This window comes from Anabrus simplex, chromosome 2 (genome assembly GCF_040414725.1).
Source record: "Anabrus simplex isolate iqAnaSimp1 chromosome 2, ASM4041472v1, whole genome shotgun sequence".
In the NCBI taxonomy this organism is placed as follows: domain Eukaryota; kingdom Metazoa; phylum Arthropoda; class Insecta; order Orthoptera; family Tettigoniidae; genus Anabrus; species Anabrus simplex.
Window position 1 is genome coordinate 157,140,527 of NC_090266.1, and position 20,939 is coordinate 157,161,465.

General features: G+C 41.9%; 1 protein-coding gene across 1 annotated transcript in view; it reads right to left on the minus strand.

The window, feature by feature from the left end:
• LOC136863472 (uncharacterized) overlaps positions 1-20,939 on the minus strand; it is a 208,900-nt gene that overhangs the window by 107,511 nt on the left and 80,450 nt on the right. The window contains exons 17-19 of the mRNA XM_068225952.1: positions 9,089-9,300; positions 6,814-6,955; positions 848-972 (exon numbers count right to left, since the gene is read on the minus strand). Coding sequence (XP_068082053.1) covers positions 848-972; positions 6,814-6,955; positions 9,089-9,300 — 479 coding nt within the window. The remainder of the gene's footprint in view (positions 1-847; positions 973-6,813; positions 6,956-9,088; positions 9,301-20,939) is intronic.

Consider the following 20,939-nt stretch of genomic DNA (forward strand, 5'->3'; position numbering starts at 1 on the left):
TAACACTACAGTTTAAGAAGAGCAACAATTATTTTCAGAAAATACATCATTTCATGTTCTAAGTAGAATCATGTATACTTTTTCCATGCATTACATGGGGGGGTGTGTCCAAGAAGAAAGTGATTTTCCTGACTGCAATACAGAAGGGACCAGCACAAAAATCAGTAGAGCATCTGTTAGGATACGAGAGTTATAAGGTTATCTATTTAGGAATGGTAAAGTTCATCATCATCATCATCATCATCTGTTTACCCTCCAGGGTCGGCTTTTTCCCTCGGACACAGCGAGGGATCCCACTTCTACCGCCTCAAGGGCAGTGTCCTGGAGCTTCAGACTCTTGGTCGGGGATACAACTGGGGAGAATGCCCAGTACCTCGCCCAGGCGGCCTCACCTGCTATGCTGATCAGAGGCCTTGTGGAGATTGGAAGGGATAAGCAAGGAAGAGGGAAGGAAGCGGCCGTGGCCTTATGTTAGGTACCATCCCGGCATTCGCCTGGAGGAGAAGTGGGAAACCACGGAAAACCACTTCCAAGATGGCTGAGGTGGGAATCGAACGCACCTCTACTCAGTTGACCCCCCGAGGCTGAGTGGACCCCGTTCCAGCCCTCATACCACATTTCAAATTTCGTGGCAGAGCCGGGAATCGAACCCGGGCCTCCGGGGGTGGCAGCTAATTACGCTAACCACTACACCACAGAGGCGGAATGGTAAAGTTACGAAATTTTTCTCCAAAATAGTACATAATATTGTAATTTTCTTGAACAGTGGGGAGACTTAATTCTGAGTTACTGTATTCGTTATAGGAAATTAGAGTGGCTAATATTAAATTGAGCAGGTTCAACATACGGGCAGCACATTCATTTTCCATGTAATCGACATCACCATTTGCTCTTCGGAAAAGTTGTGGTTGCGTGCGGCGGGTCTCTGGACTCAACTTGCATAGCCTCTCCCGGGCAAAGTAAGTGGCAGACCTAAAATTCAGAAACACATAATTAATTATCATATGTTAATTCACGTCCGTCAGCTATTGAACTTAATTGTTGTGGGTGAGTTTAGGGGGATGTCTTGAACAATTCAGGGGCAAACTACTTGATTTTCTTGGAGAAGTTTTATTTTCGTCCCTACCTGGAAACGGAATTGGTATAAATTTCCAGCCTTTGTAGGCTACACTAGATTGTAATAGAATCTCAGAAAGTTAACTAAATGTCGTGAGTGGCGAAATGAAACATATCGTGGGGACTCGGCTAAATCCACAGTACAGCTAATCCTGCAGTAACTGAAATGTAACTTTACTGCGACTTTACCCCGGCTTGTGGAAAAGGTATGACTGGATTATTACGTCTTGTAAACATCTTGTATACTGATGGTAAATGTTGTAAATTGATGAGTATGATTCCAACATTAGCTCAGTCCATTTTCGTGGTTTCTTTTACTTAGCATGTAGATACGAAATAAAAGGAACCATCTTTAAAATATTACTGCCTATGAATGTCCAAACGTGTTTTGCCCGACCTTAGAGATCTTTTGTCTGCACGTTATATCTGAGAACTCGCCAAGGGAAGGAAAATTCAGAACTCACTCAGTTCATTGCACGTGCGCACTTCTCATGTTTATTATAGTTTATCCTAGCGAGCATTATGATACATTTAAACAGCATGGCAGCATGCGAGAATGACTGGGAAATTAAATACTATAAAGCCGTATCAAAAAATCAGTGTAATACTTAACTTCTATTCAAAATATTAGGGCATAAATTTGTAACATGCATTCAGGATCCCCACAAACAAGTATATTTCGGTCAGTGTTTAGGAGGGGACAAACTGGGCCAACTTTCTTCAGCCTCTCAGCGATATATTAATTTCCAGAACGTTTTCCTTGGCGAAAGTTAAAGATATTAAAAGACTTTTGAAGTGCCTCGTGGTGTCACGTGTTCCAGAAGGTTTTTAGAGAACTGTACTTAATTGTGAACCATGCAAATGAACTACCAGAATAGTGTAGGCCCAGTAAGGTCTAAAATATTTACTTCCATACACTCATATCAATACCACGGTGAGTGAGAAGTATTGAAAAGTGATAAATACGTTTATTATATTCCCTCAAGTGTAAGATCAACACAGAACAGTACTGAATGTATTTTAAAAATAACATTCTAATATTTTCTCCTTCCTTTGCATTTGGTGAGCATGTGAATAGTTGCTAAGTCCATAGAATGAACTGGTTTTAGCGGATATTCTATTAATGCATGTCAACTCTTGAATTATAAACAAAAGCACTGTGTTGTTGTTTGAGTCATCAGTCCATAGACTGGTTTGATGCACCTCTCTATGCCACCCTATCCTGTGCTAACCTTTTCATTTCTACGTAACTACCGCATCCTACATCTGCTCTAATCTGCTTGTCATATTCATACCTTGGTCTACCCGTACCGTTCTTACCACCTACACTTCCTTCAAAAACCAACTGAACAAGTCCTGGGTGTCTTAAGATGTGTCCTATCATTCTGTCTCTTCTTCTTGTCAAATTTAGCCTTCCTCTCACCAATTTTATTCAGCATCTCTTAATTTGTGATTCGATCTATCCATCTCACCTTCAGCATTCTTCTGTAACACCACATTTCAAAAGCTTCTATTCTCTTTCTTTCTGAGCTAGTTATCGTCCATGTTTCACTTCCATACAATGCCACGCTCCACACGAAAGTCTTCAAAAACATCTTTCTAATTCCTATATCAATGTTTGAAGTAAGCAAATTTCTTTTTTTTTAAAGAAAGCTCTTCCTTGCTTGAGCTAATCTGCATTTTATGTCCTCCTTACTTCTGCCATCGTTAGTTATTTTATTACCCAAGCATTAAAGGATATTAATTATTATCTGTATTCAGGTACACAACATCCATACATTGTTAAGACTAAACAACGTGTGCAGGCTAGGCTGTACTTTATTATTACTATTTCTGAAAATATTTGAAGATGGACTGAGCGAGTTTTGGAATCATACTCTTCAGTTGTGAAATGGATCCGTCTGGTGGTAGCGTCAACACACTTCAGTATTTATCCCTGTTTATTGCGATCTAAAGACAGGCTTCTTTAACATGAGTGCTTCTACAATATTCAATAGCACTTTTAAGCTGTATTATTTCCAGTGCAATTGGTAACGACTTTTAACGGACTAATGAGGTGTAGCCATAACATACTGTAGAGTTATCGAACTGCGGCAGATTTAGCCCGAATACTAAAATTAAAATTAAGTGAATTAATTGAAAAGTATACTAAAATATTGCTTTGAAGTACTAAAAAATACAGTATAAGTAACACTTGTTTTAGTGTACAAATGTTATTTTGAAATCTTCCTGGAAATGCTAGTGGCTTTACGTCGCATAAACACAGATAGGTCTTACGGCGACGATGGGATAGGAAAGGCCCAGGAGTTGGAAGGATTCGGCCGTGGCCTTAAGGTACAGCCCCAGCATTTGCCTGGTATGAAAATGGGGAACTACAGAAAACCATCTTCAGGGCTGCCGACAGTGGGATTCGAACCCACTGTCTCCTGGATACAAGCTCACAGCTGCGCGCCCCTGACCGCACGGCCAACTCGCCCGGTTCTGAAAATGCGTAATACTTCCAATTGGACCTCAATATTGCGGATTTAACTGAGTATCCCTTATACATGGATTATTTACTGAAAGGTATACAATAATATCAAATGGCAGGGAGCCATTCAGTTGGATGAAAGTATAGTAAGCAGTTTGACCTACAGTATGCCGACGATTTGGTCTTAATGGCAGACTGTGCTGAAAGCCTGCAACTAAAGTGATGTCAGGAGGGAAGATACGTAAGAGGACTGAATGTCAGGTAGGGATTACGAAACTGGAACATTTGCGTCATTTGAAATATTTAGGATGTATATTCTCCCAGGATGGTACAGTGTGTCCCACTCCCAGCGGGGCCGGAAGACAATATGCGGTTTATCCATAACCTCGTGTGTATTCTATTACCGATATTATTACATTTATTGCTTATTTGTGTACCCTTTATGCCTTTATCATGAGTTACTAACCGTTTTTACTAGCGGTGTTGAAAGTGGTGTCCTTCAACATTCAAATATTCCTGGCATTTTCTAATGAAATTGCTATTCACACGCATAAGTTCCTGTTGCGTAAGTGTCCTAATTACTGTTGTTATATTGTTTTTAAGTCCATATATGGTGTGAGAATTATTTCTGTAAACTGTATTTTTTAGAGTTCCCCACAAATAAAATTCGCACACATTAAGATCAGGGAAGCGGGGGGAGGGAGGGGAGCATAACCAATCCGATTTTGTCCTAGCATAAAAAACCGCCTCTATGACTTGCAAAGAATCATGTGCAGTGTGAGTTGTGGCATAATCCTCTTGGAAATAGCCATATCTTATCTCATTATCTGTCAACATTTGAAAAAATGATGCGAGAATATTTGTGCGGTATCTCTCGAAATTTATGGTACTGTTGAAAAATATGGTGCCTAATAACCGTTCTTCAGTTACAGCACACCATACACCAATTTTTTTCTTGTCATATAGTGAATTAATCGCGGATTTTCAGTGCTCCAATACCTGTTGTTTTTTGAAGAAACATAACCACTCAGAGGAAACCATGCCTCATGTGAGAAAATAATTAAATGTGGGTTAGCAATGACGTCAGCAATATTTTGCAACATTAAATTACGGAAGTTTACTCTGGTTTCATCATCATAGGGTCGTAATCGGTGAATGATACTCACTCTGTATCGTTTTAATTTCAATATTTTAATAGCCCTATGTACTGTGGATTTTGAGATACCTACTTGTGCAACACGTCATGCAGATTTAGTGTTAATGTCGTCGATCTCTTCTTCTGATAGAACTCTTCCTTTCGGTTTAGCAATTACAGCATTAAGTGATCCCGTTGTTCGTAAGTTATTCACGAGACATCTAACTATTTCTCTACCAGGAGCTGGAACCCCGGGAAATCTCTCCTGAAATCACCTACACACATCTCTGCATGACTCAATTGTTACATATGTGTCATACATAAAAACTCTTAATCAAGCGTGAATTTCACTGGCATTTTAACGGTGTAATAATATAATTAATCTAATTAATTATATTGTAATTCTGTCACACGTGCTCTTGTAACAAACGTATCACTTCACGGCTTCACGGCTTCCCACGACAAAAACTCTAGTATTATCTGCGCACTTTTTATCGATAGATTTGTGTACGGGTTTGAGGAGTAAGGAGGGAGCAATTCCGGTTCCGTAAGTACTGCCAACTGAATGGAAATGAAATCTGGATTGAATCGATAATATGATCGATCGATATGAATTTTGCTAAACCTTTGTTATCTTAAGCCAACAACTGTGTCACACACACACATTATATAACATTTCTCGATGCGAATCTTATTCCTAGAGTGAATTCTATAGTTTGCCTTTGCTGTGTAAATAACAACAGTACTAGTACGTAAAGTGTACGCCAGATGTCGCACAGCGATGCATAAGCGATTCATAGTTTGTGTTTCAAAGGTTGTCAGAACGAATCTCGAAGATTGCCGAGGTCGACCAATTCAGCACTAGGGTGTAAATCTAGCCAGAAAAGGTGCGCAGATAATAACTGACCGCCTCGTGGCTATGCAGTGAGTCAGCATGAGGTTATGAATATACCACTCGGAACGTGCATGTTGACTGCCAGCCCCGCTGGGAGCGGCACACACTGTAGTAGACCTGTAGTAAGTAAAATTGAATCCTTATGCAATGAAGCTAATGCAATGAAGTCGCATTTTCCGTCAACGTTATTATGTAATAAAGAAGCTATCTTCATATCGGCCTGTTTTCAGACCAACCTTGATGTACGGGAGTGGAAGCTGGGTGGACTCAGGATATCTTATTCATGCGTTGGAAATACCAGACATGAAATTAGCGAGAATGATTGCCAGTACAAACTGGTGGGAACAATTGAAGGAGGCTACTCGAATTGAGGAGATCAAGGATAAACTCTATGGATGAAGGAGTATGTATAACCCGGCTTCGTGGTGGGGTCATGTGAGGCAAATGGAAGAGAACAATGGAGTCGGCCATGGAGGGTATGAGAAGTAGAGACAGACCAAGACGACGATGGCTAGACTCAGTTTTTAATGATTTCAGGATAAGAGGTGCAGAACTAAACAAAGCCAGAGAGCTGGTTACAAATAGAGGATTGTTGAGGTGCTTGGTTAATTCACAAAAGCTTGCAGACTGAATGCTGAACGACATAGGAGTCTATAATGAAGTTGTATGTATGCATGCATGTACTACTACAGCCAGTAAGTTCGTGGACCGGCGCCTACTATTTAGGCAACACGTAATACACTCATGGACTATTGTCAATAACTTCTTGGACTGGCGCTTACAGCGTAGGCAACAGGCACAACATACTCCATAGTTCTACTTATACAGCATGCATGCAACTGTCTCTTGGTGGGACTAGTAAAGAACTGCCACGGTGCTGGGTATATGTGTCGTCTTCATCATCATTTCATCCTCATCACGACGCCCATGTCGCCTACGGCGTCAAATCAAAAGACCTGTACGTGGCGAATCGAACATGTCCTCGGACACTCCCGACATTAAAAGCCATACGCTATTTCATTTCATTTCCGCTGTAGTGCACCACAGCCACGGCCAGTCCACGAATTTAATGACTTTACTATGTATGTATGTATGTATGTATGTATGTATGTATGTATGTACTGTATATATGTATGTATACGTGTTAAGTTAATGGATATATCTGTACAGTCACTCTTTGTTTCTTGAGACACACACCTACACACTAGACGTGTCTCTCTGAGACACTCATCCTGACACTGTCGGCGGTTGAACACGTTCCGGACTTCCACAGCATTTGGAGAGACGAGTTCGTAACTGGGAACTCTTGTGAAGGCCCACGCTTTCGAGCACGGTGTTTCTGAAACACATGAAAAGAATATTTGAAGGAAATTATTTTTAACCCCTTAAAATCTAAGAATTCTTACATATGACATACTTTTTATTATTGCTGGGCCTATTATATTATTATATCATAGAATAATTTCTGGTTTGTAGTTCGGCCATTTTGTATTCGGATAGGCAATCTACAGATTCATTGATTTACTATTCGTGCGTACCTTATATAATTCAGATTTTGATAACCTATTGTTACGAATGCCGGCCCCGTGGTGTAGGGGTAGCGTGCCTGCTTCTTACCCGGAGGCCCCGGGTTCGATTCCCGGCCAGGTCAGGGATTTTTACCTGGACCTGAGGGCTGGTTCGAGGTCCACTCAGCCTACGTGATTAGAATTGAGGAGCTGTCTGACGGTGAAATAGCGGCCCCGGTCTAGAAAGCCAAGAATAACGACCGAGAGGATTCGTCGTGCTGACCACACGACACCTCGTAATCTGCAGGCCTTCGGGCTGAGCAGCGGTCGCTAGGTAGGCCAAGGCCCTTCAAGGGCTGTAGTGCCATGGGGTTTGGTTTTGGTTTGGTTTTTATTGTTACGAATAAAACTCCACCTGTTTAATTACTCTAATTTGTTTCAGGATGGCCTAATAAATGCACACACACATATTTCAACACAAACAATTCTAACCAGTTATGAATGACCACACTAATTGCCATTCAATTTACAAATATCTCTTCTGTACACACACCTGGGAGTGCCGGCCGGTTGTTACCTGGGATCGGCTATAATCCTTACTTTCACTTCCCCCAAGTCCAGTCACGTCCTACAGCCGCTGTGCGTAGAGAGCTGGATTTGAACACAGTGCCCCTGGCTATACAAAACACGATGACTGTTCGTTGGTTCGACTCCACATATAGTCGAGTACTTCACACAGTCCCATGCAGTGAACAACTAAAAAGCTCAAGAGAATTCAACAGCAGGACGATACCCACAACGGCGAACATTAACACAGGTCCATTTATGCTCGGACTCACGATAACGCGTTTCCTTGCTGGCTCACGGCGATCCTCAGTCCACAGAATTACACGACCACGCAGTACAGACTACCGTTCTGTCGCCTCCAGTTCATGCACTTACTGATCTCTCCGACACCACAACTGGTTCAGACCTCGGTGGGTCACTAGCGACAGCCAACACCTCTGTCGCCCCCAGCCGAGCCACCGAACCCCAACTCACTGAGTGTCACACTGACTTCACCGCGGAGCCCAGCTGTCACTTCGAGTCCAACACTGAGTCCGAGTCCAACACTCACTCCGAGTCCAACACTCACTTCGTGTCCAACACTCACTTCGAGTCCAACACTGAGTCCGAGTCCAACACTCACTTCGAGTTCAACACTCACTGACTGTCCGCGGCTAGCCTCACATTTTATAGCTCGCTTTATTTGGCCCAGAAGTTTCGCGATGTCACTAGAGGCAGAACATTCCCTTTGAATCTCCAAGGAACTTACAGGTAAGCCGGCCGCCGAGAACAATACACGGGAAGGCCGGCCCCACCCCACAGGCCGGCTGGGAGATTCCAGGTCGTCTGAATCACCAGCCCCTTCTTGGAAGTACCGAAAGGAGCTACCACGGGGCTGGCGCGTAACACTATTATTTGTATGTGAGAGATAAGTCGACTGATACTAAACTGGGAAACTATTTTTGAAAAAGTATGTCTTCACTTCAGATGATTTTTGTATTCATTTACCAGTTTTTAAATGTATGTTTTACACAATTTGTGTACATTTCACCGACACAGATAGGTGTTATGGCGACGATGGGATAGGAAGGGGCCTTAAGTAAGGTGTCCCAGCATTTTGCCTAGTGTGAAAATGGGAAACTAAAAAAATAATATTCAAACCTGCCGGCAGTGGGATTTGAACCCACCACCTCCAAATTGCAAGCTCACAGCTATGCAACCCGAACAGTACAGACAACTATCTATCTATCTATCTACTAAATATACTTAAATCTAATCTATGTATATTGTTCTAAACTAATTTGAAATACATGTGAAATACTTTAATTTCTTGAATTATTTTTATATAGTGCTTGTTGTTTAAGCATTAGCTTCTTAAAGTATGAATTGATACAAAGAACTTGAAACCAATACCTTACCTCTAAGGCAAATCTTTTGAAAGTATGCAAGATCTGGAGCTGACTGAAGTGGAGAATTTTCAGCGTCTGCCGATCTATCCAAGGCATAACAACGTTGTCGTCCTCCACGGACATTCTCTACAGATACTGCCAAACATCTCTGACGTAGTTGGGCACATTTAATGAGGCATTCCCCGCTGATTCCTATGTCATCTCTCGTTCGTATGGGCTCCCTAAAACACATTAGATAAACATAAACAGTGGAAACTCTAGGATGGCAGGTGTAATTATATTACATGTGAATAAATACGAGGTAGACCATTTGTGATAGGTACCACCATAAAGGTGTATAGATAGGAGGAGGACCAATGGTGGTAGGTACCACCAAAAAGGTGTAAGGATACGAGGAGGACTATGGTGGCAGGGACCATCATAATACACGTGCATGGACACGAATGGAAACTCCGCCTCCTGGAGGTACCTCGGTGCATTTTAGTGCCAGTCCCAAGTCCAGATAAATGGCTGGGTATATCATTTTTGGGGATGCGCTGAAAACCGTATAGATAGAGCCACTAAAACCCAAGTAATATTTTAGCTGGTGGACCATCTACTAGAACACCTAGCTGATCATACCCATTATGGGAATGGGTAAGAGCGAGTGCCCGGCGCCTTAAACTGGGCTATCCCGGCTAATTAACGGTAAATATATAAGAGTCCCTGGTCCTCCAGATTGGGGGGTTAGGCGTGAAGTTCGCAGCCTCTCCCTGGAGAAAGATATCAATGAGAATCCAAACAAATAATGATGGAGTGACACTAGAAGACAAACGTTCTATTCAGTGCGTTCGATTATAGTCAGGAAACAAAATAAGTTATTTTGTACACAAACGACTTGTGCTAAGTAAATACGTTTAATTATATTAATTCCATTAGGTTGTGCGTAGGAAGAAAATGAATTACATTGACGTATGGTAACTAAATACTGCTTTGACTCATAAAAGTACTATAGGCCAATATAAAAGCTTGTTTAGGAATACAGGATAAACAATGAACGACAAACGGACTGTACAATTGTATTGCGTAAACATAATATACTCAGTCAGTTACATTCCTGTGGCTTTGCTTGCGTCTTGACTCCGCATGTCGACATCTAGTCTTTATAGCAAAAACTATCAGAAGTCAGCTGTTTTCGGCTCTTCCCACGCTCATTGTCCGCCTTTGGTCCGACTGTAAGCTGTACAGTACAAAAAGAACCTTAGCTGTGTTTCTAGTATATTGAAGAAATGTATAAAATCTTTTCAGCAGGGATACTCTGTGGCTACTCCAACCACTATTCTTATACCTTCATATCTTCCACACAATATAAATGACATTTGTTTGAGCGCCAGTTGCTTTTTTAAGAAAAACAACAAAATTCGGTAGAGCATACCTCTTATATCAATTATCTCAAGGCGTGAGGTGATAAACTCACATATTTGGCAATATACAGGGATATGGATCAGGAAAATATTAAATTACTGTTGCATTTCCACAATTGAGGATTGTACATGGAACTGGAATCACTTATTATAATTAAAATAAAACTGAGTTTATGACTATAATTTACGTCACAATGAACAATCATTGACGTCTTTTAATTTAACAAAAGAAATATATCGTGAGATTTGCGGTACTAATAAAAGGAAAATTTAATCTAAACAAAAAAAACTATTGGCATGAACTTGAAGTGAGATGTGATATCGCCGCTGATTACATTCTTCTTCATGTTATGAATGCATAACATGTCTGATGCTTTAATTACCTGATGTCGGCATACACCGCTGTTGAACTTGAAATTCTTGGGAAAACCTCTGAGCTGAAGTCGTGAGCCGTCTGCTGTTATCTTCTTATATAACAAGGAGTTGGCCTACATACCATGTACGCGTGTAGGGAGCTCCAATGTAATTACGTCCACTCAATATATAATAAGAAATTTGAAAATATTATTGAAACATCTTGTGAAGTCCATCCTCACAAGAAGATGATGTTTCTTTATCTGCATAGTACCCGTCTCTGCTCGGATACAACCACCACTTGTAGACCTCCTCGATTATTACTTCTTCAAACACAACTCTTAGCTCTGACCATCACACTAAGACCACTTCTTCCATTTGATACATCTGACTGTTACATATGATCTGAACGATATGAACTGAACGATATGATCTGAAAAATATGAACAGAATACCTCTCCCGACCGTTGCATCGACTTATATAACCTCGCGGTGTCGACTCATCTCCCTACTCACTGTTCACCCCTTCCACTTCAACATACAGTAGCTGGCGAATACTGACACTTGGTCGCAATCACGTGCCCACGCACTGATGTCATCAGTCAAGTGTTGTCTTAGCGTACCCAAGCGGATTGAGAATGACTATGCTGAATGCGTCACCGGGAAATCTACTTGCACAGTTAAACATAGCCTCGATTGCAAAATACTATGCCAGCTCATCTAGCCAGAGTTACAAGCCACAGCATGACAATATGAAACCAACAAATCTCACTTTCTACAATACAGAATAATTACAAACAAATTTCACTTAACCTATGATTAAATACAATAATATACGTGATACCTAATTATTACAGTCTAAATGATGAGAAACAGAATATATATAAAATCTAATGAATCGGGTTAATAATAATAATAATAATAATAATAATAATAATAATAATAATAATAATAATAATAATAATAATAATAATAATAATTGTACCGGGAGGTACACCTCAACTCCGCTAATTTAAAATGTGCGCCAGTTGAAACTCCTCTGCTGGAGGAAGTCTGAACTTTATCTACGCTATTAATTCTTTACCTTCTCAGAAGATGTCACCACGTGGAAAATTTTGAGTTTTTGAACTGTGTCATTTTTGATGTGTTTTTGTTTCGCTTGAAGTAAGAAGTGTGAACTTTCTCTTCTAGAGGACACTACTGAAGATCAACAATAGTGCACCCTAGTGCGGAGTCAAAGAACTATTTTGTTGGAGAAATTTTTTTTCAAATGTTTGTTTCTTGCTAAATTTCTTTCTGTTATTGTTTAAGTTGGCTGTATACCCCTCTTTTCCCCCTTGTTTTAGATTTATCCAATCCCGAATTTCTTTTAGTAATTTCCGACCAATCCGATGTATCTTCCCCCATCTTGGATATGTTTCTGTACCCTAGCCAATAAAGTAATTGTGGGCGGGTGTTTTCATTCCCCTAACGCCTAGAAACTTCCGCGAGAGGATTTAAACTGCTGATTTTAGGGTCTCCGGGCCACTTCTGTTCCATCTTTCAGTGTATAAAGTACATAGCAGGAGGCGGGAAGCGCCTCTTTCCTCGGCAGCGGTCATCAATAAGGTAATGGCCGATTAATAAATTCTTTCTTTGCTAGCCCAGCAGTTTAACTCTCGGGGCGGGTGCGAAGCGTTCCTCCATGTAACCTTTTCCTAAAATGTAACGATCTTTCTTCTATTCTCTTTTAAGCTACCTTCTGGGATAGAGAGTGCTAACCCTCTCGAGCTCCCACTCTTATTGTTTTGAGGTGAACTTATTTTCTCAACCTATTCTTCGTTAATGTAAAACAAATTGCTCTTTTCTAAAGTCACCTCGGTAGTATGGGATTAGCCCTTGCATTAGTGGCCTAGAGCCAGATTAGGTTTTTTTTAAAAACAAGTGTATTAGGAGTGCAGATTGCCTCCTCTCAAATTGTTATTTTAGAGGTCATGTAATTGCCCCTTTTCATTTAATAGACCTCAGTAGGTTGGGTATTGTACCCCTGTGTCTATGTCCAGTGAGGACAACTTGAAGGTGGAGTTTGGTGTGGCCTGGGAGAGGCTTAAATTTTGAGAGCGAGTGGCTCTTTTGAAAATTAAGTGTTGTATGCCTCGTGGAGGCTTTTCTGTGTAATTTGGAGCAAGGGCTCCTAGGTATGAATGGGGTTTTCTGCCCCTCTGTTAAAACTCGTGTTTGGGGTAAAACTGAGCTGATTGCCCAAGCTGTGTAAAATCAGGGCCCGAAGCCCAATTCCTGTAAATATTGTAACTACCCTTTTTGACTTGCTACTTTGTACCTGCCATGCTTGTTATTTCTTGTTTTTGAAAAGAAAATATAACCTTGTTAAATTTTAAATTAATTTTGCTTTCGTAGCTGGAGACCTATTCACACCCGCACCTTCTTTCACCTCTACCTACCACGGAAAAACTCCGTAACAAGTGGTAGCAGAGCGTGGTTGAATGGGTCTCAATTTAGCCCCTTTTGACGGCTAAACATTGTTTGTTCCGAACTCTAACTATTTTCCCAGTTGCTGGAATTTTTTGAGTTTTTCAAAATTGTTCTGTCACCATGCCCGGCCCTCGCGATGTTCTCCATCTTAACTATTTGCGCAAGGAGGAGTTGATCTATGAATTGACTATTAGAAATGTACAATCTGGAGGCACGGTTGCAGTAGACACAAACAAGCTTAGAGAGTCCCTAGATTTGCCCATTTCCATCCCCAATTTGGGAGAGAAAGAAATTGACGACTCTCTTTCCACGATCACGGAGAATATTACTGGGCTAGCTTCTGTAGTTAGTTTTTTTGATGAAAATGATCCTTCTCCTAATCAAATTAAGCGTGTGCAAGCTAGGCTATATCATTTTTCGAATAGGGTTAACGATCTGTTGTCTCTAAAGTTGAATGACGTTCAGAAGAAGGAAGCTAGCACGCTGCTTGAAAATATGTCTGAATTATCTAGCAAGGTCACTCAATTGTTAACAGGGGAGGTTCCTCCCAAAAGCGATCTACCCACCACAGTGAATGCAGGTAGTGAGGAAGCGCCTCCCAAGGGAGAAGTTAATGGGATAACCGTTGCTGCTCAAACTATCCCTGCCCCATTGGACAACGAATCTGAACGTCGTGCATCATTGAGTAACATCCGTTCTGAATTAACTTCCTTGCCATTGAAACCTTTACCTACTATGTCACCCGGGTTTAGCAGCTTGCCTCATCCATTGGCAATGTTGCTCAGAGGCATCTCTAGGTTTTCCGTTAATACCACCAGTGATGTAATTTCATTTTTAAGATTTCTAGTTGAATTTCAGGATCATGCCCTTGTGTTTTCTCTTTCTCCATGTCAAATTTTGCAAATTATCTATCCGTATGCTATTGGTATTCTCTCAGATAAAATCGTAAGAGCCATTGCCGAGCAATCATCTATTGAGGATTTCCATGCCCATTTGCTAGCTAACTTCATCCCGGCTAGGGCCAGGTCCTCCCTTATTCAGAAGTACTATTACCGTGTACAACGCTTGGATGAAAACTTGGCTGATTTCATACAGGACATTAAGTTTTATACTAGGGTGTTTGCTCTTCATTTCCCTGAGGATCAGATTGTACAAGCTATTGTGGAAGGGATTTCACCACCCTACAGGTCATATTTGTGTTTCGCGGCGTGCCCGCAAACTTTCTCTGAACTTGAAGCATTGGCCGTCTCAGCGGAAGGAGTTAGATACGCCGATTCTTTGCGTGTCGCGAAAGAACCCCCGCCTTCCTTTAGTAATACTCGGCCTCCACCTCGCCGACCAGTCAATCCCCGTAAATGTTATGCTTGCGGGTCGCCTAACCATCTGCGCAACAAGTGTCCACTGATCAAGTCAAGTGGGACAAGGAATGGAGCCGGGTCATCACAAGGCTGTTTTAAATGTGGGGCTTTCTCACATATCGCCAAGAATTGTCCCAATTCGAATAGCACCCCCTCCTGCTCAACTTCTGGTGCAAATTCCACCTATGCCAATAATAAAAAGTGACTAGTGGCTTCGGCTGAGTCGACTAATCCATCTTCCCGAGACTCAGCCCCTGGTAAACAGGTTGTAAATTCAGGGAACGAGCAATTTTCAAATTCATCTTTTGAAGGTCCCAAAGAGTGTCTTAGGATTGCGGCAGATACCCCCGCACCGGTCCCCTTTCTCAAAATTGAGTTAAATAACGAGCCTATAACAGCTCTCTTAGATTCAGGTAGTATTTGTTCTATTATTTCGGCTGATTGGTATTCAAAATTGAAATCTGTTTGTAAACTTCCTAACTATTGTTTGTCGGTGATCCAATACGTTTCGGCTAATTCCTCTCCATTAGAAATTCTCGGTTCCTTATATGTCAAAATTCGTATTTTTAAATTCACATGGAAAGTTAAATTGTTTGTGGCCAAGCACTTGTCTTGCCCCATTATATTGGGAGCGGACTTTATTTCTCACACTGGTCTTGTGCTCGATCTTCAGAGTAGGTCTTGCACTTTCAAATTTGTCTCTAATTGTAATATCCCTCTATTAAAGTGTAATTCTGCATCATGTTCTTCTATTTCGCCTACCCAGGATGAGATGTTGTTAGACCTTAGGCATCTACCTGAGGAGCAGGCTGATAGTATTCGCAAATTGTGTCAGTCGTTTCCCGAGGTGTTCTCTGATACTCTTGGTGTTACTGACCTTATTGAATACAAAATTGAGGTCACGGATTCGATTCCTGTCCGTTTTCCACCTTATAGGCTATCTCCACCTAAAATGAAGGCTCTAAAAGAAATCATCGATCAGATGTTGAAGGACGGTATTATTAGGCCCTCTAAGTCAGCGTATTCTTCGCCTATTTTTTTAGTCCCGAAACCCCAAGGGGGCTTCAGGCCTGTCATTGATTACAGGGCTCTCAATCGGAAGGTGGTGTTACAATCTGTGCCCCTTCCCGACCTTCATTCTTGTTTTTCATGGTTTCGTAAGGCCAAGTTCTTTACTATCTTGGACTTGAATCAGGCCTATAATCAAATTCCCCTTGCCGAAGAGTCTAAACATCTTACAGCGTTTGCCACGGACTGGAATTTATACGAATACAACCGCGTGCCTTTCGGGCTCCCCACGGGAGCAGCTGTACTCACTAGGCTACTAGATAGGGTCTTCTCCGACATCAAATTTGAGTACTTATATCACTACTTGGACGATGTCGTCGTATTTTCAGAGACTTTTGAAGAACATCTAGATCATCTGCGAGAAGTTCTCGATCGCCTTCGTAAGGCTGGGTTAACTGTTAAGTTGTCCAAGGTTGCCTTTGCTAAGCCCTCTATGTCTTTCCTAGGGCATATTGTGTCACCGGATGGTGTAGCAGTCGATCATTCTAGAACACAGGCCATCCGTGATTTTAAACCTCCCAAAGACATTAAAGGTATCGCCAGGTTCATTGGTATGGTGAATTTCTTCAGGAAGTTTATTCCTAACTTCGCTAATAGAGCGGCGCCCTTAAACCTTCTTCGTAGGAAAGGCATCAAATTCGAGTGGGGACCTTCTCAACAAGCCGCTTTTGAAGACCTTAAATTAGCTCTTTGTAATGCCCCTGTACTTGCTATGCCTGATTTCTCGAAGAAATTCATTGTCCAAACCGACGCATCGTCGTCAGCGGTAGCTGCAGTCCTTCTTCAAGAGACTGAACTAGGGAGGCGCCCCATCGCCTATGCGTCTAGGACATTGTCGGCTCAAGAAGCCAAGTATTCCATCTATGAGCTCGAAGGTTTGGCAGTCTTATTCGCCTTAGAGAAGTTCCGTCTCTATCTGGAACATGTCAAATTCGACCTGGAGACAGATAATCAAGCCTTAAGCTGGGTCTTAGGTAGGCCGCGTCGTACTGGTCGTATAGCCCGCTGGGCCATCCGTATTTCTGCCTTCCAGTTTGATGTTAGACATATCAGAGGTACCGAAAATGTTGTTGCTGATGGACTCAGCCGTATGTTTTCTAACGACGTCGAGACCCACGAACCGGTCGACAATTCATCACCTTCCGAGTCCATACTATATGAGGTTAATGCCATCCTAACAGATGCTCCCATGCTCTTTAGGGATATCGAGAAATACCAACGTGAAGATCTGACGCTGGCTCCGATAATGGAAACCCTTTCTTCTGGGGAACATGTTGTCCCTTATGTTCTGAGGAATGGTGTTCTATGTTGCCCTTCGAGGCATGATAAGATGATGAAAGTTGTCGTTCCAGCTGTTCTTGTACCTATGATCTTCAAGTATTATCATGAGACCCCATTAGGAGGGCATCTTGGAATCTTTAAAACTCGTGAAAAGATTCGTGAAATGTTCATCTGGAAAGGTATGGACGGTGAAATCCGTGAACTAGTAAAGGCTTGTAAATCCTGTTTGCTTAGTAAACCGACCATGTCCACCAAGGTAGGCCTCTTGTCTTCTCAGCAAGCGTCGCGCCCCATGGAACGCCTGTATATTGATTATGTAGGACCATTCCCCCAGTCAAAGGGTAATGCCAACAAGTTCATCCTTGTGTGTGTAGATGGTTTTACCAGATTTTCTTGGTTATTTTCGACTAAGCTGGCTACAGCTCAGTCTACCATTACTTGCTTAAATTCTATTTTTGCTTCTTTTGGTCCGTGCCAATATATTGTATCTGATAATGCGAAGGCTTTTACATCTAACTTATTTCGTAAATTCTGTTTTGACTTATCCATCTCTCATGTAACTACTTCTGCTTATTACCCTCAACCATCTCTGGCTGAACGGGTTAATCGTAATCTCAGGTCCGCACTTATTGCCTATCATCATGAAGATCATTCCAGGTGGGACACGTCCCTGCATTGGTTAGCTTTTGCTTTGAATTCGGCGGTTCATGAATCTCATAAGTTCACTCCTGCTTCCTTGATGTTCAAGTTTGTTCCCAACACGCCGCTCTCTAACCTTTGGTCTCTGAGTGACATTCTACCCGAGACAATAGATCCGGATAATATTAAAGATCTTTGGAAGAAGGCTAAAGCCAATCTTAAGGTATCTCATTAAAAGGTTAGAGAAAAGTATGATCGTGGACGGAGACCCACCACTTTGAAGGTAGGTGACCAGGTGATGGTCAAGAATTTTGTTCCCGCGGGCAAGCTTGCCCCCAGATTTCATGGGCCATGCATCATTCTCGATTTTCTTACGCCGGTTACATTGTTAGTAAGCAATCCAGCCACCGAGAGGATATTTAGGGTTCACCTGTCCCAGGTGAAACCGGTGTAAATTTTGTGTCAACTTGCTTCATATAATTTGATAGGAATATGAAGGTTATATTTTTTTTGAGTTCCACTCTTAAGGCATTCTGCTCCTTCTATTTTATTTTATATGTAAGCATTTCTGTAAAACCTCCCCCGATTTGTTAAACTGCCATCCTGTCCTTGCCACGGCCATTACCACGCTCCCGTCTCCTGCTCCACTACACACAGTGGCTGGCTTAGATGAAATGCCATGGATATCTGCACGCCGCTGGCCCCTCAATCTCTCTACATGCCTGTGCCCTCAAAAGAAACATGATGGTCCAACACAATTCTGCCGCCTAGCTTAAATGTTTCAGTGCCCCCGCAGCCGCGCGGCGCTGTGCCGCGGCTGGGTTCGAGGACGGGCCCCCTCGGCCCCAGCGAGGACGACATGTGCACGGCGAGCCGGAGCTCTCCTCCCGGCCTAGGCTGATGTGCGGCGCACGTCCTGCTACTTGCCCGCAGCCTGTATTCCTTCACCGCGGGCGCGGCGTGTTTCAACACCACTGCTCCCCTCATAGTGCGGGCGAGCGGTATCTCAGGGTACTTGAGGGGTCCGAGCGGCCTCCTTTGGACGCAAGCTGCAACGGCCGGTCTGGCCATCCAACTTCATCAACCTCAACTACATGGACAGTTACGATAAGCAATGACTACACTCGGGAATTCAACAGCAATATTTGGTGGACATTGCAAAATTTTTCATCACTTTTAAGTATTAAAAGTCTATCTTCGGAATTCTACTTCTACAAACTTAAAAACTTTACTTCATCTGCAACAACAAAATTTTGAAACTAAATCAAACCAAATTAAGAAAATCTTATAAATTTTTTTTTTTGGCAATTAATCTCCATATCCACATCAAAACTTGGACCTTGTTTTCAAACAATTTCATGTGTCACCCCGGGAGGAACTTTTGGGGGGGGGGGGGGGGGAGGTCTGTACCGGGAGGTACACCTCCACTCCGCTAATTTAAAATGTGCGCCAGTTGAAACTCCTCTGCTGGAGGAAGTCTGAACTTTATCTACGCTATTAATTCTTTACCTTCTCAGAAGATGTCACCACGTGGAAAATTTTGAGTTTTTGAACTGTGTCATTTTTGATGTGTTTTTGTTTCGCTTGAAGTAAGAAGTGTGAACTTTCTCTTCTAGAGGACACTACTGAAGATCAACAATAGTGCACCCTAGTGCGGAGTCAAAGAACTATTTTGTTGGAGAAATTTTTTTTCAAATGTTTGTTTCTTGCTAAATTTCTTTCTGTTATTGTTTAAGTTGGCTGTATACCCCTCTTTTCCCCCTTGTTTTAGATTTATCCAATCCCGAATTTCTTTTAGTAATTTCCGACCAATCCGATGTATCTTCCCCCATCTTGGATATGTTTCTGTACCCTAGCCAATAAAGTAATTGTGGGCGGGTGTTTTCATTCCCCTAACGCCTAGAAACTTCCGCGAGAGGATTTAAACTGCTGATTTTAGGGTCTCCGGGCCACTTCTGTTCCATCTTTCAGTGTATAAAGTACATAGCAGGAGGCGGGAAGCGCCTCTTTCCTCGGCAGCGGTCATCAATAAGGTAATGGCCGATTAATAAATTCTTTCTTTGCTAGCTCAGCAGTTTAACTCTCGGGGCGGGTGCGAAGCGTTCCTCCATGTAACCTTTTCCTAAAATGTAACGATCTTTCTTCTATTCTCTTTTAAGCTACCTTCTGGGATAGAGAGTGCTAACCCTCTCGAGCTCCCACTCTTATTGTTTTGAGGTGAACTTATTTTCTCAACCTATTCTTCGTTAATGTAAAACAAATTGCTCTTTTCTAAAGTCACCTCGGTAGTATGGGATTAGCCCTTGCATTAGTGGCCTAGAGCCAGATTAGGTTTTTTTTAAAAACAAGTGTATTAGGAGTGCAGATTGCCTCCTCTCAAATTGTTATTTTAGAGGTCATGTAATTGCCCCTTTTCATTTAATAGACCTCAGTAGGTTGGGTATTGTACCCCTGTGTCTATGTCCAGTGAGGACAACTTGAAGGTGGAGTTTGGTGTGGCCTGGGAGAGGCTTAAATTTTGAGAGCGAGTGGCTCTTTTGAAAATTAAGTGTTGTATGCCTCGTGGAGGCTTTTCTGTGTAATTTGGAGCAAGGGCTCCTAGGTATGAATGGGGTTTTCTGCCCCTCTGTTAAAACTCGTGTTTGGGGTAAAACTGAGCTGATTGCCCAAGCTGTGTAAAATCAGGGCGCGAAGCCCAATTCCTGTAAATATTGTAACTACCCTTTTTGACTTGCTACTTTGTACCTGCCATGCTTGTTATTTCTTGTTTTTGAAAAGAAAATATAACCTTGTTAAATTTTAAATTAATTTTGCTTTCGTAGCTGGAGACCTATTCACACCCGCACCTTCTTTCACCTCTACCTACCACGGAAAAACTCCGTAACAATAATAATAATAATAAAAAATACTGAATGGAATCTGTAACCCTGTTGTACGGTTACAACTCCTCCAGTAACTGTAAAGGTTCTGTAGTCAAGTATCAGGAATGTGTTAAGAATTTAGGTATTCATATGGATAATACTCTCTCCTGGACATTCCATGCCAAACATTTGGGAAGGAAAGTGTTTTGTACATTGCATCAGTTTCGTCGAATCGTGTCGTATCTTCCTTTTTCGGTCAGAAAGATAATCGATCCAAACTATGGTATGTCCTATTTTAGGTTACGGCGCTGTAATTTACGGCGATATCTCAGAGAAATATAATACCAAAACTCCAGTAAGTTCATTATGCCTGTGTGCGTTTCGTCTTCAGTATTCGTTAAGTTTCTCATGTAACATCTTACTA